At 44.1% G+C, this 13,525-nt stretch overlaps 1 protein-coding gene across 12 annotated transcripts in view; it reads right to left on the reverse strand.

Moving 5' to 3' along the window:
• Window positions 1-13,525, reverse strand: part of PAX2 (paired box 2) — a 115,108-nt gene that overhangs the window by 21,297 nt on the left and 80,286 nt on the right. For all 12 annotated transcript variants that reach the window (XM_019499440.2, XM_019499438.2, XM_019499437.2 and 9 more), the window contains one exon: window positions 11,837-11,963. In XM_019499440.2, the coding sequence (XP_019354985.1) occupies window positions 11,837-11,963 (127 nt within the window). The remainder of the gene's footprint in view (window positions 1-11,836; window positions 11,964-13,525) is intronic.

Raw genomic sequence — 13,525 nt, forward strand, 5'->3', positions numbered from 1 at the left:
CTATCACGTTCTTTCTCCTCTGTATCTTTCTCTCTATTGCTGTGTCTATACCAAGAAACTGCACAGACAAAATTCAGCTCCAGCACAGCTCCACTTGAGAATAGCACTTAAAAATATTCATCAGGAACGTGGTGTCTGACTGCTCTGAGTAGAGGCCCCTGAATTCTGAGTACATCACACCATTACTACCACCTGTGAAGCTGCCCAAGTAGTGGATTCTCAGTTCAGACAAGATATAAATCTATCTGTCTCCCTCCTCCAGCATCCTTATACGTTGAGGTCAGCACATTATCTAAGGAGGGCAGGCCCCTCTCTACTGGCCCCCCAAACCCTGTCGTAACAGAGGTATCAGTCCAAACTGCTGTGGAGCTGTGACGCTCTGGCTTGTCTCGTTCTCATTGAAACGACGTCTCTTGGAAAGCTTGTTTTAGAGAAACCCTGAAGTATTTGTTGATGTCTTATTGCTATGGAAATCACCCAGGAATTGAATCTGAAATTTAATGGGGCTGTGACTTTTCCCAAGTGGAGACCTTCTCCTTTTTCTATTCCAGGCTCCTTCCTTCCTGTTTCCAAAGGACACCCACAGGCAACAGGAGATACCACCCAGAATCACATGAGGGAAAGTTTTGAGGACCAGCAAGGCAGGGATGTAGCTGCAGCCCAGGGCACAGCTAAACATCTTCCCCTGTTTCTGCTCTGTGCTCTCCCTCTGCACTCTCTGAGTTATGGCTGTTTCTCTTCCTTTCTAACCCTCCTCTCTTTTACTCTGGCGGGGAGATGGAATTGGTGATCTCTGGCCTAAATTCCCCCAGTGAATGAAGGGATTTTGGCCAGACAGAGTGAGAGGAAGATTCACAGCTTTGGGTTCCTACGGAGACTCATCTTGCCTTTTATTGCCCTCTCTGCTGGCAATGGGGGGTTTGCAGGAGAGATAAGCTGCTTGTTTATCGTTGCTGGTTTCCTGGAGTTCAAGAGAGCTGCATTCAGGGTTTCTTTTCTTCACAGTAAACAAAGAAGGGAATTTCTGGATGGCACATTCCCATTGTGCCTGCCTACTGAATGCAGTCCTGTACACAGTCTTGGCAACGTGGCTCAGTCCCTCGCCTTTGCCCAGAATCTGTCTCAGCTACTTAGTCTCCAGTGCCTCACAGTCTTAAATGCATTATCTGGAAGGTAAGGCAGTCCTGTTATCCTTGTTTTGCAGATAGGAATGGAGGCAGACAGCAGCTAAGTGACTCACCCAGAGTTGTCCAGGAAGTCTGTGACAAAGCAAGACCCAAACCCAGGACTCTGGAGTCATCTGCTGATGCTGTAATCCTCTCTACTGACTCCATCTTCATGCTAACTTTCACTCCCTTAGAAATGACTGTACAGAACAAAACAATATAGGATTCAAACCTAAGCTGGCGTAACTTGAAGTTCTGCCAAAATCAGTGGAGTCAGGTGAGGATCTGACCCCAGAAATCTTATGAGTTGTGTGTACAAGAGCAAAATGGCATGGCACACTGTATTTCACTGCTGCTGTCTTTCGTGATGTGTCTGTTGGAGGAGCTAAGCTTTGTTTCTGCAACTTTCTCTTTTGCAAGATGGTTATGAAAGTCACAGTCAAGATACAAATCAACTCAATTAAAAAAAATCACTTCTTCTCTCCCTGTTTTACTAACTCACTCCTGGCTATAACAACAGAAAGAATTTATAGCCTTTAATCTGCTTTTCAATGTTATTGCTCTTGCTTGTTCTTTGTTCCATGCACGGACTTGACTATATCTGGCCAATCAGCGTTAGTTTAAGGTTCTGCTCAGATCCATTCTCCATTTCCAATGCTCTAGCTCAGTACTGTTCTTTGGCTTCCCAAAATTTAAGGAATTGTTGAAATATGTTTCAAGAAACAATGGAAATTGCTTTTTTCCTTTGAAGTCAAAGCTGTCATGAACTAATTGAAATTTATAGCAGGTTTCATAATCCCCTTACCCATTCCTTTTTAACACAGTATTTTACCCAAACTGTTTTGTGGGGAGAACTAAACTATTTGGCAGCAGCCCTTTAAATAAATTGACACCTCCTTCCTTGGTGGAGAAAATTGCGGCTCTGTATTCCTCAGATCTAGTAAAACATGAAACTTCCAGGGGATCAAGGGTCAAACCTGACTCCCTGCATCCTGTCAGAGCATGCTTAACTTTAATTACCTGAGTAGCCCATGGGAAGTCGCCTCTACATTGCTCTAAGATCATTTATTCACAGATGCAACTATTGCAGAAGGATGCACTTTAAACCCTGGAAAAACACTGATGGACCAGGTAAATTCAGCAGACTCATTAGTCCAGTGCAGGCTGTCATGCTCTTCCATTTGATTTTCCCCATTCCTTGGGATGTAATGGTTATATGAGATCACTTGTGTGAGTCAAGTGAAATGCATGTATAAATACTCTGATAGATTGAGGCCTGAATGTGACCACTGAATGAAGATGCTTTCATACTACATTTCATACCTGGGAAATGTGGTCAGAGCAGGACACATACCAGTGTCTTGAGTGCCACTCCAGAGGCTTTACATGGAGATGTTTTTTAATTGATAGGAAGGTAGAATGAATCTTTCTGGATAGCCCTTCACCATTTCTACATTGACAAGGAAAGGCCAAAGATTTCCATGCATGCTCCAGCTCTCTGAGAGGCTTCAAGAGGCAACTTCAACTCTACTGGAAGATGGCTTGCCTGACTACGATCCACTTCAAGAAAGATCAAAAGTTACTGACATCTGATGACTAGTAGTGCTTGATTCAAATGTAAAATACATTTGTTGGCCTTAGTTCATTCAGTTCTTAATGGAGAAGTGTCCATGTCACAGAAATCACCACCACACATAACATTTAATGGATCCTTTGTTCAGTCCCATTAGAAGAGCTGAGGACTGAACTGGCATGGAAACAACATAATCCTCTTCTCTAAAAGATGTCCCTTTAGGTAAGACAGAGATAGTTAGTTTGAAGTCAGGTAGAAGAGAGACTAGATTTGCACCTTATAGACTATCATCAGATGAAGTAATCCTACTGTTTAAGAAAACTTATGCTATACATTTCTGATGTAGTTAGTCTATAAGGTACAAATCTACCCTACCTTCTGCCTTTAGGTAAGGCCATTCTGCAGGGCAAGTTTGCTGTGTTGCTAATCACAGTGTCCATGCCAAGACCAGTCAGATCCATGGATGTCAATTTCTTATCTTTGCTAGCTCCTTAAAAGTAACTGAAGGAAGACGTTATTTCTTGCGTACCCAACCATTTCAAGGTTCTTCACTGCCATCTGCATTTCAAGCCCTTCCAAGTGTTCACTTCATGAATGACATTCTTTCTCTTCAGCATCTTTGTCTCCATCTTCAAAATTATTCCCAATATATCTTCACTGAAAGCATGGAATCAGCTCATCTCAGTTCTTTCCCTTTCCCTGCTATTTCTATCCACTTCAAAGAGCTGCGTATGCTGCGTGGCCATCCATCACTGTAGGCCATTTGGTCCTGGAAGTCACTGAATAGGATAATAATTCCTTTTGCCTTCCCACTGCTTCTGATGAGGTAGAGAGATAATACCTTTCCCTGTGGTGGGATGCCCTTGCTCAAATTGGAGATGCCCTGAGATCTATTCTTGTTTTCCTTTCAACTAAATCTTGGATCTTAAGAAAACTAAACAAGTATCTCTGAAAGGCATAGCTTTGCATTTCCTCTATCCATGCAGTTATCCCTTCTCCTTTCCTCTGCACTGGTTCTGTGTACTTGACTGCTTGATCACATTTTTCATGTTTCAGTCTGTCCTCACAGAGGGCATCTCCATTATTCTGATGAAGCAGGATTGTTCCCAATGAAAACTGATCTCTGTAGGACTTGTGCCAGCTCCATGGATTTGGTATTTACCATATACAGTTCAGTCAAGGCTTTGAAGTCTCCAGAGATATGCAGAACGGGTTATTCTGCTGTTGAAAGGTCCATCAATAATGGCTTTCTATAAAATCCTTGTGGCCTGTGCCTCTCTCTGTTTGTAGGATTTGCTGTGTTGTTAGGCAAATTCCTACCTCATAACAGTTAATTATGGAAGAACTATTAGGTCACCTCATTCAGTCTCAAGCAACCAAGCAAGAAGGGGGAGCTGTGGCCACATCATGTAGAGTGGATGGATTTAAAACCAATTGATTTAAATCTCTAATTTTAGTGAATATTTAACTGCAAATCAGTAACTTTGCTTAAAGCATTAATTGTAATCTTATTTTGCATTTGTATTGTTTAGCAATTTTCTTAAAGCTTGTTTCTTATTGGTTGGTAACCACCAAAAAATCTCAATAAATATTGCCTTTATTTAAATTTATTTTTGCTATACATTGCTGTTTTAGAATACACTATATCTACACTTATTATTAAGTAGTTATACAGGCCAACAGATTTGGATTCTTAATTTTTACATGCTATTATGTTAGAAAATGGTGAATGATGCATTTCTTTTTTTACTAGACTGTAGTTACATTTTTATTCACGATTTGTGTCAAACTCTATTTGAATAGAAATTAGAAATCAATTAATATGCACAAAACCAGCATTTTACATTTCTTTTTATTAATGAAATAAAACTACCTTAACTGTGATGGGCATATAAGAAAAAATGTAAGTTTCTCTAAATATGTTTTGCATTTGAACCTGATTTAATAAAGTAATTTATTAAACAAAGGAAATATTATTTTAATAAGGCAGTTGACTTAATTGTTTCTGGTTAGCAGGGCCTTCAAGATTTTAGACCTAGTAAATCTCATTTTTCACATCTAGTTTTTTTTCATTGACTGGCAGAGGAAAATGTTTTCCTACTTTTCCAACTCCCACCAGGATTCTTAATTTTGAATGAACTAGCTATTGAACTGAATTACTTGCAAATAAACTGTTTGCACCTTTGGAAGAGGTTACAGCTGAAAAAAGTTTGCTTAGCACTTCAACAAACTCTGTATCCCTGTACTTAGCCAATGACTTCTCCAAATCCTGTGATTTGACATTCTTTAAGCCGTGTCTAAACGAGACGCTGATTGTGCAGTAACTGGTACTTGTGTAGATAACACTATGGTTTAGTCCTCTGGTCCTAAGGACAGGCTCTATTGTGAAGAGATGGATTTTCCATACGGAGCAGCTTCTACACACTTGGTTGCTTGACAGGCAAAAAACCCAATGATTTGAAGAGTGACCTGCTCCTGTTTACATGTGCTAACCATACCACTGAAGAACCTCAGAAACCTTTTAGCAGGAAGACCAATGGCAGTGTCCATTTCAGTCAACAGTTAATGGGTTTAAAGAAGCTTTCAATCCTTTTCTTGGACCTTGGCTCATCCTTTATCTCCAGCTGAATCTGGGATGCAGGTGGCTGCAGTCAAGGTTCATTTAGCTGATACTGCAGTTGTCCAGGACTCAATTTAGGGATTTTTTTTCTTTATCATGCCTATAATCTAATGTTCCTTAAGGGACCACCTTCAGATATATCCTCCTGTGAAGATGCATGTTCTCAGGCAAGCTTGCAAGCCATTTGTGAGCATCTGTTATGTTTTATTTCCTCAGGACTGACTTTAGCTATCCTACTGGTTACCCTATTTGATTGAGTTTTAAGGACCTCCACCCAGCTACTGAGTTACTACTGAAAGCCACCTCAATACACTATTCTTTTTTCACATGCACAAATCCCAAAGAAGAGATTTCCTTCATATCATGGTAAATATTACCATGTGTTTTTGGTCAAAGTAAGAGCTTTTGTAAGTATCTTTTTTTTCTCTTTGAAAGGATGCATATTTCATTACCAGCTGTCCCCTCAGCTCATCTCTGGAGTTATAACTACAGATTAGTTTCCAAGAATATGGAAGCCACTGATGATCTAGTAGAAAAACTACTGAGTTTTTTAGAATTTCCATTTTCTCCACAAATACACACTCCCCTCCAGGCCTGTCTGTTTTCAGAGCTGTAGCTGCTGGACAGGCTATTAGAAAATGAAGGAGACAGATTCTTCTTCCATTCATGGTCCCAACATCTCTGCGGGTATACATCTGGTTAAGATGTACTTGATCTAGAAGTCCCAGTATTGCTGTATGACTCCTTGGCATGGATGGCACTGTCACTGGTTGTCACAAACAAGTATAAAACTTTCTGTACAGCTTCACGCTGGCTGCTTCTGATTTAAGCATTTTTACCAGACTCATATATGGCCAAATTTCAATGGAAGTCAATGCAAACTGCAAAAACTGAGCACTTCTGGAAAGCAAGTTATACACCATGTGTTATAGCATTAAGGTTGCTTTTTGTTTGCCCGTTATCAACATATCAAATCACATGCTCTTGGCTGCTGTCAAAATATCTAGAGGCATTCAGGAAACTCTATGCAATTCCAGCTCAGAAGACCAAGAGATGTGATAGATCTGGGACTTAACATCTTTAATCAAAGTAGAAATCTCATTCTAAAATCAACATTTCTCATTCAAACAAAGGTAGGGACTGGATGCATAATAACTTCATGGAATTCTATGGCCCGTACTATACAGAGGGAGTTAATGCCACTGCTGCCATAATTTGGCCATTTGTGGGCCACATGCAGCCCATGAGGCACCAGTTGGGCAGCTCTGATTCTAGATTATCATAGCAGTCCCCTCTGGCTTTACAGTCTTTGAAAGCTGCCCAACTTGAGTTGCCTAAAATCAGGCATCTAAAATCCCAGTCAGATAAACAGCCTAGGTTTCAGAGCTGCTGAGCACTTGCTGTCTTCTGAAAATGAGGTCTCTTGGTAGGTGCTCAGATACTGACAAGACTGCCCATTCTTTAGGTGTCCAAGCTTGATCTTGGTTTCTGCAAAAGGTGGTTGATCTCCAGATGTGTTGCCTAAAGACCAAATGTGTGGGATTTATCCCAAATTTGATCTCATGGACACTTAGCACTATGGCAGGAAGGCTTTTCCACACACTCAGTACATGCTGCATGCAACAGTAGCAGCACACTACACAGCTGAGTGCATTCAGCCCACAGGGGTCAGCTTGGGAAGGAAATCTGAAGATGTTTTACTGGAAAACTAAGTATGACCCACCCCTCCATAGCAAATAAATGTAGTGAGACAATCTCTGTTCCAACAGTGAGGAAAGAAAATCAACTGTCGAACAAGTGCTCAAGTCATTGTTTGACTTGTCAAGGTCCTGGTAGCAATAGGCAAGGATCTAGCCTTTGGAGTCATGCCTCTAACTGTTCCTGGAATACCATGGGATATTCATCCCTTGGTGCTAGAGATCTTAACCTTTGCTGCCAGTTACATTATGCAGCATCAATGACCAAAGGACCACAAATTTCTCTGGGTTCTCCCTGCTGCCCCAGTGCAATCTGTAGACCAAAGAATCAGGATATGGCTGAAGCAAACCCACCACTGTGGGTGAGACTCAAAGAGTGAGCACTGCAGCCTGTAGTCAGCCGGCTGGAATATTTGGCTCCCACAGAGAAAAGGTCCCACCCTGTTCAGATTTCACAGACAAGAACAATATCACCAATCTATTCAAAGCAAAGTCAAGCCAGATGCCATGTCGTACATTGATCTGGAGCTTTAGAAAGAGAGCACATCCCTTTTCTCTGCCTTGAGCAAGTCTTCTGTTCTGTCCGCCCCTCCCCCCCCCCGCCCGATAACCCCCTCCAAAAGTTGCTGTAAACACAACAATAGAGGATGTTCTACAGACTGGGGGTGCAGCATGATGGGTGTTTAGAGGTGTCACCCTTCCCATGAACTGAGATGACTAATCCCAGCAGGCTGGTCTCCCACTGGCTACCCCATATGGGGTCTGGATGTCATTCTACGGCAATGACAAAAAGTCAAAACTCAGGTCACCTAAGCTTTAGGCCAGAGCCCTATCCACAGGACCAAGCTGCCTCCTTTATGGGTCCAGAGCACCTAAGCCATGAACAGCACACAGGCAGTGCAGATCTGCTCCAGTATCTCTTCTAGAATGTACCCTGCATGCTCCTGCCCCCTGCTCTCGGCCCCAACCAATGTACAGTCAGGAAGCAGTGCTCAGTCCCCCACCTTTACAGTCCTTCCTGAAAACCCTGCCCATCCCTATAACAAACACATCATGAATCATTCATCTTTAATAGATTATGCAAATCAGAGGACATCAAATCAATGAAGATCAATAACTGCAACCGTTTAATTGCCAGCAAAAACATTTTAAGAATGAGCATTATCTGCAGCCCTTTCTTGGGTAATGGCGCCATTAATCCAAACATTGGATCCTGTCCTAAGTGTAAAGGAATAATTCTCCAAACCTCTCCCCCCTCTGCCTCTCTCTGTTTTCACTTTTCCCTTTTCATTTCCAGTTTCTGAGTTCCCCCATCATTACCACTGGCGAACAGCTCCCAACATTAATGGTTCTGCTTTTGTTACTCTGCGCCTGATTGAAATGTCGCATACAGATTGAGATGTTAGTGCTAAGTTGCCACCTGGGAATGTCAAGCTGGGTCTGAAATGAACTTTTCTCACTCTTGGATCCAGATAAATCAGATGGGGATGTTCCCAAGCTGAGCTGGGACCATTCCAGGAAGTATGGGGGGGAGGGAGGCGGGGGGAAGAGGGAGAGGATGCAGGGAGTTTTCTGCAGAAGCCCAAGACTTCTTTTAGAGTTAAGCCCCTCTCCCCCAACCACTTCCAGAAGGCCATGCCCCAAGCTTGTGCAGCATGTCCAGCCCCTAGTGCTAACGAGATAAAATGCTCCATCCTGTGGGAAGGAAATCTCTTGAAGATGTTTCACTGGAAAACTAAATATGACCCACCCCATGCAGGAGGAAAGACTAAATAGTCATCTAGACCAGTGCTTCTCAAAGTGGTGGTCCGCGGACCGCTGCCAGTCTGCAGCGAGTTGCCAGGAAAGAAAGAAATATATTCACCGGTCCACAGTGAGTTGCCAGGAAAGAAAGAAATATATTTTCAAAAGCATAACGTTGATATGTCATAGCGCCACAGTTCGTACGTTCCAACACTCCAGGTGATGTCACTTCGTGCAAGGTGAGAAAAGAGAAAGAAACAGCCGGTCATGCATTTGTGTAGCGCTGTTACACGCAGTTGCTGCCACTGGCTGAACCAGGCACCGGTCCCTGGCCCACTGGAAAAAAAATTGCTGGTCTGCCACATCAGATAGTTTGAGAAGCACTGCTCTAGACAATGGACAGACTAGATTATCAGAGCAGGTCCTTTCTGATCTTAAAATCTATGAGTCTCAGGACCCCTTCCTCAGTGCCATCCAGTTAGGGGGGAGTTACCTTCCATGAAGGAAGGGTGGGGTTGCTCTGTCTCTGATCCAACTGCCTGGGGCTGGGGGGATGCCTTCTGCTAGGACATTAGCTCAGACATTGTTTTTTCACCTCTAATAGCTAGGTGGGGGCTGTCCTCTCATTCTGCCCTTACCTCTGGACCATTGTGGTACTCCAGTGAGATATAAGGGTGCCCTTCCTCTCTCTCTGTCTCTTATGCTGTTTTGCAGGGGTCTCCCCCAAAGGACGTAAAGATACTATGTTCCCCGGATCCTGTGTTCTAGGCTTTGAAGCTAGATCGTGCTTCAAGGCATGTTTTTAACTTAGCTGAGTATGAAGAAGAGGCACAGTTTTTCCTTAAATGATCTGCCTTTCTATCGGGCTAAGAATTTATGTAAGAGGTAGGGCAGGTTGGCTTTATAAGGACCTCTGGTCAAGCTCTGGTATCACCAAAACCAAGAAGTTACCTTAGGTCCTCACAGACATATGTCCATGGCTCTCCCAGAGTGAGGCTCTGCACCTTCCTGTGATGCTCTGTGAATGTGTGTGGACTCAGACCTGTCTGCCCTATGCTGGTAGATCCCACTTAAGCTCCAGTTTGCTATTAATTTCATATGGTATCCTACAAAGTCTCTTTGCTCAGCAGCAGCTTGAGGAAAGCAGAATCTAAATTACATGGGCTGAAATCAACTGTAACAGCTGGTTAGGGGCTATGCCTACCTCAGCCATCAGTCGCATTGACCCTTTAGGTTAGTTCCTATGACTGTCACCAATTATGTGGCAGGAGGAGACACAAGCCTGCTGTATGGTGATGTTTATCTCCCTCTGCTTTTCCTACGTGTATTTCACTGGTCTATATTCCACAGTAAATATGGAGCAGCTTTGACATCCACGTCTAGGATGACTTGGGTGTAGGGGATTGGAATTGTGTTAGAACAGAGGTAAGAGGCACAACTGTAGCACTCAAATCCTCAGATACCATCCCCAGGCTGGTAGGATGCTCCCTACAGAGGATGGGAAGGGGGCACATGGTCCCTTGGGAATGACCCCCTGACTGCAGGACACTTAATTTTAAGGGATTTTCCTCAAACAAATCATTGTACAGGAGCACCTCCATAAAAATAACTCATTAGATTGGTGGCATCACCTCCGCAGCTTGTCTCTGTGGGCTGGAGAGCAGTGCCTTGCCACTGCTGCATGGGGAGCATCCAAAGGCCCACGGGTCAGTGGGTCATCTCCTGTGAGGGATCAGGAAGGGCCTCCATTCATCAGGCTGAGATTCTGGCCAGCGATATGGACTTTCTTTCTCCCTTCTATCACCTCTACGATTCCTTGCTCAGTCAAGTATCTTCCACTGCTTCCATTTCTATCTCTTCTTTCCTAGCATCTCAAATTCTTTGTTCACAGGAGATTTCTCCAGCAGCAGGCCTTTTCCCCACGAGGGGCTTCCCTAGCGTTAACCTCAGGAAGCTGCACACAATCATGAGACACAGAAATCTTGCTTCAGAAGGGTCTGAGGTCAAGTGCCTTGCCTGCTGCACTATCTGAGATCAGCTCATGAGTGAGCTACTGCTCCTGCTACCATTTGTCTTGAGTTACTCCTATTTCTATACTGCTTTGCACTTATACAGGCCATGGAGCCTAATTCCAGCTTGAGGATGTTATGCCTAGCAACTCCTGTACCATTCAGGATATGTGGATGCAACGGGCCATGCGATCATTTTAGCAGATCTGTTGGCTCAGAACATGCCTTTTATCCCCTAGCATCCTGACACCCTTGATGTCTTGAACTTGGCCTCATTCCCTCCCTCTGACTTTCATTCACACCTTCTTTTAATATAGCTGTTAAAAGGAAGAGATTTCTTCAAAGGCATGGAGGTTGAGTCAGGGAGAGTTTAGCTATCATAAAACAGCAAGCACAAAATGATTTGCAAATGCCCCTTCTAAATGTTAAGTGCAAATACAGTCCAAATAATTTTCCCCCAGAGTCCAGGTGTGAATCAAAGGTGAAGCTTATTCCCAAGCCTAAAAGAGAAATTTCAGACAACAAAACAGACCCTCTGCTCTGTCTTCCTATTCTGTTGCTGTGGACACCTATCCCTTGTCTATATCTGGGTAGAGCGGCTGATGACCTACACCTTGGCATATATGCCCGTAATGGACAACTGTACCTGATACACACCTAAGACACGCCTGGCCACACTTGTCCTCAGTCAACATCTGTATATGACCTACACCTGAGTACTTCTTCCTCATCCACACTTAGACTTATCTGGCCCTCATGCACACTTAGACAGAACTGTTCCTGAGAAAAAATGGTCCTCAATCAACATCCAGACCTGATCCACACCTGCATACACTTGTCCCTTACCCATACTTGTGTGTACCCCCAGCTGCCAATGCTGTGAATTTTGACTTTGCTTTCTCCCTTCTCTCCCTCAGACTCTGTCTATTTTGATGTTAGCCACAGAAATGTATCTTGCATTGGCAGAAAAAAGCAGAAGCTTGTGATGATGAGGGAAATAAAATGAGAGGCTTAGGTAGGCAGCTTACCAGTCACCACAGGGTACGTCTGGGGTCCTGACACGTTGGTCCCCAGGTCTGGGTTAGCAGAGGTGGATAGACTTGATTTGACTTCATCAAGACCAGGGGTCAGAGCTGGGAGGGAGTACTCATTACCCTAGGGAGGAGAGGAGAAAGACAGCTTGCTATTGATGCGCTGAGAGAAAGGGAATGGTGTACAGATGGGGGAGAAAGGGAAAAGATGCAAAGCCTTGCACAGATGGGGGAGGAGGAGGAGGAGGAAATGAAACAGATGAAGAAGAAAGGGAAGACAAGAGGGAATTCCCAGGATGAGACCTTCATTTCTCATGTGAGCAGCATCTCCTTCCCCATCTCTAGCAGCAATGCGGATGGCTTGTCTACTGCAGACGAGCACAGGATCTGGCCCACTGTCCCCCATGCAGCTGTGCTCTTGCTCAAGGGGAGAAGTTTGAATGTGCAAACTCAAGGGGCTGTGCTATCAGATCTGGCATCCTCTCTAGTTGAGAAAAAGCAAGAGAATAACTAACGCGTTTGCCTTGACAGGTGGAGTAGTAGGGGGAGAAGGCTGTGCTGGATCTGACAGGGACACTGGGGCATTTCTGCTGTAGGAAGGGGCTTGTGTTGGCGGGTGTCCATTGTATCTGAGTTCAGTTTGCTGGGAGCTCCCTCTGCCCTCCTGAGCCCACTCCACCCCCAACCACCACCTCTCTCCTGGCTCTTTAAAAACAAACAAAGGAGCCTCATTCCCCCGCCTCTGCCACTCTGTGCATTGGGGTATGAAATTGGGGAGGGGGGCAGCCACATGGCTAACAGAAGGGTGGGAGGGGGAGAGCCATTGAATCTGAAAGGGGGTCCTGTCGGAAAGGCTCTGGTAATTGCCTTTTTATTGTAGCAGCCTCCGGACCAGACGCGGGAGCTGGAGGAACCGGGAAGACTACAAAACAGCAGGAAAAGTTGCTCTGATTAATATTACGTTAAATTAAAACTGATTTTCTGCTCTTTCTGCTCCGTTTTTTTCCATCCACTTCTTCAGCCTCCCCCCTCACAGCAACTCCTTACAAGCTGCCCCCCCACCCCGCCCCCTCCTGTCCCTGGCCAGCCACGATTGCCTAGTCATTTCCAATTCCTTCTCGTATTGATCTTCCTGTAGAAATCAGTTTTGTAATTAGCTGCAAATTAGGCCTTCTACTGGGGGTGAGCCTGCCCCCTGATTTATCACCAGACTAATTCGCTGTGATCGGAGAGAAATTAAAATGAACTCAATTAGGCTTCGGATTTGCTTTATGGGCCCTGCTCAGAGTTTCAGGGGGAAAAATGACTGTGCTGGTGCTTAATAGTCTAATGAAAGTAAATAAAGGTTATTCATTGTAATAAACCCAGGGACTCTGGGATGAAGGGAGTCCACAGCCAGCCTCTCCTTCCCTTCCTTTGTTGGTTTATGGCTTGGGGCGGTTTAAAAAGACTTTTGATTTTCATTATATTAAGACAAACAGCTTTTGGGATAAAAGCCTGAGTGGGGGAAAGAGGCAAGAACTGCTGAAGTGCAGAGAGCTAGCCTGAAAAAAGGGACAGGTTCCAGCTTTGAGCCATGACAAAGGAGCCCACTGGATTTCATGGACTTTGGATCAGGCCCTTGGTTCCTGGTTTCTGAGTTGATTTGAAGATGCAGGTATTTCTGTGCAATGTTGTGCTTATGGA

This window comes from Alligator mississippiensis, chromosome 6 (assembly GCF_030867095.1).
Source record: "Alligator mississippiensis isolate rAllMis1 chromosome 6, rAllMis1, whole genome shotgun sequence".
Classification (NCBI taxonomy): Eukaryota; Metazoa; Chordata; order Crocodylia; family Alligatoridae; genus Alligator; species Alligator mississippiensis.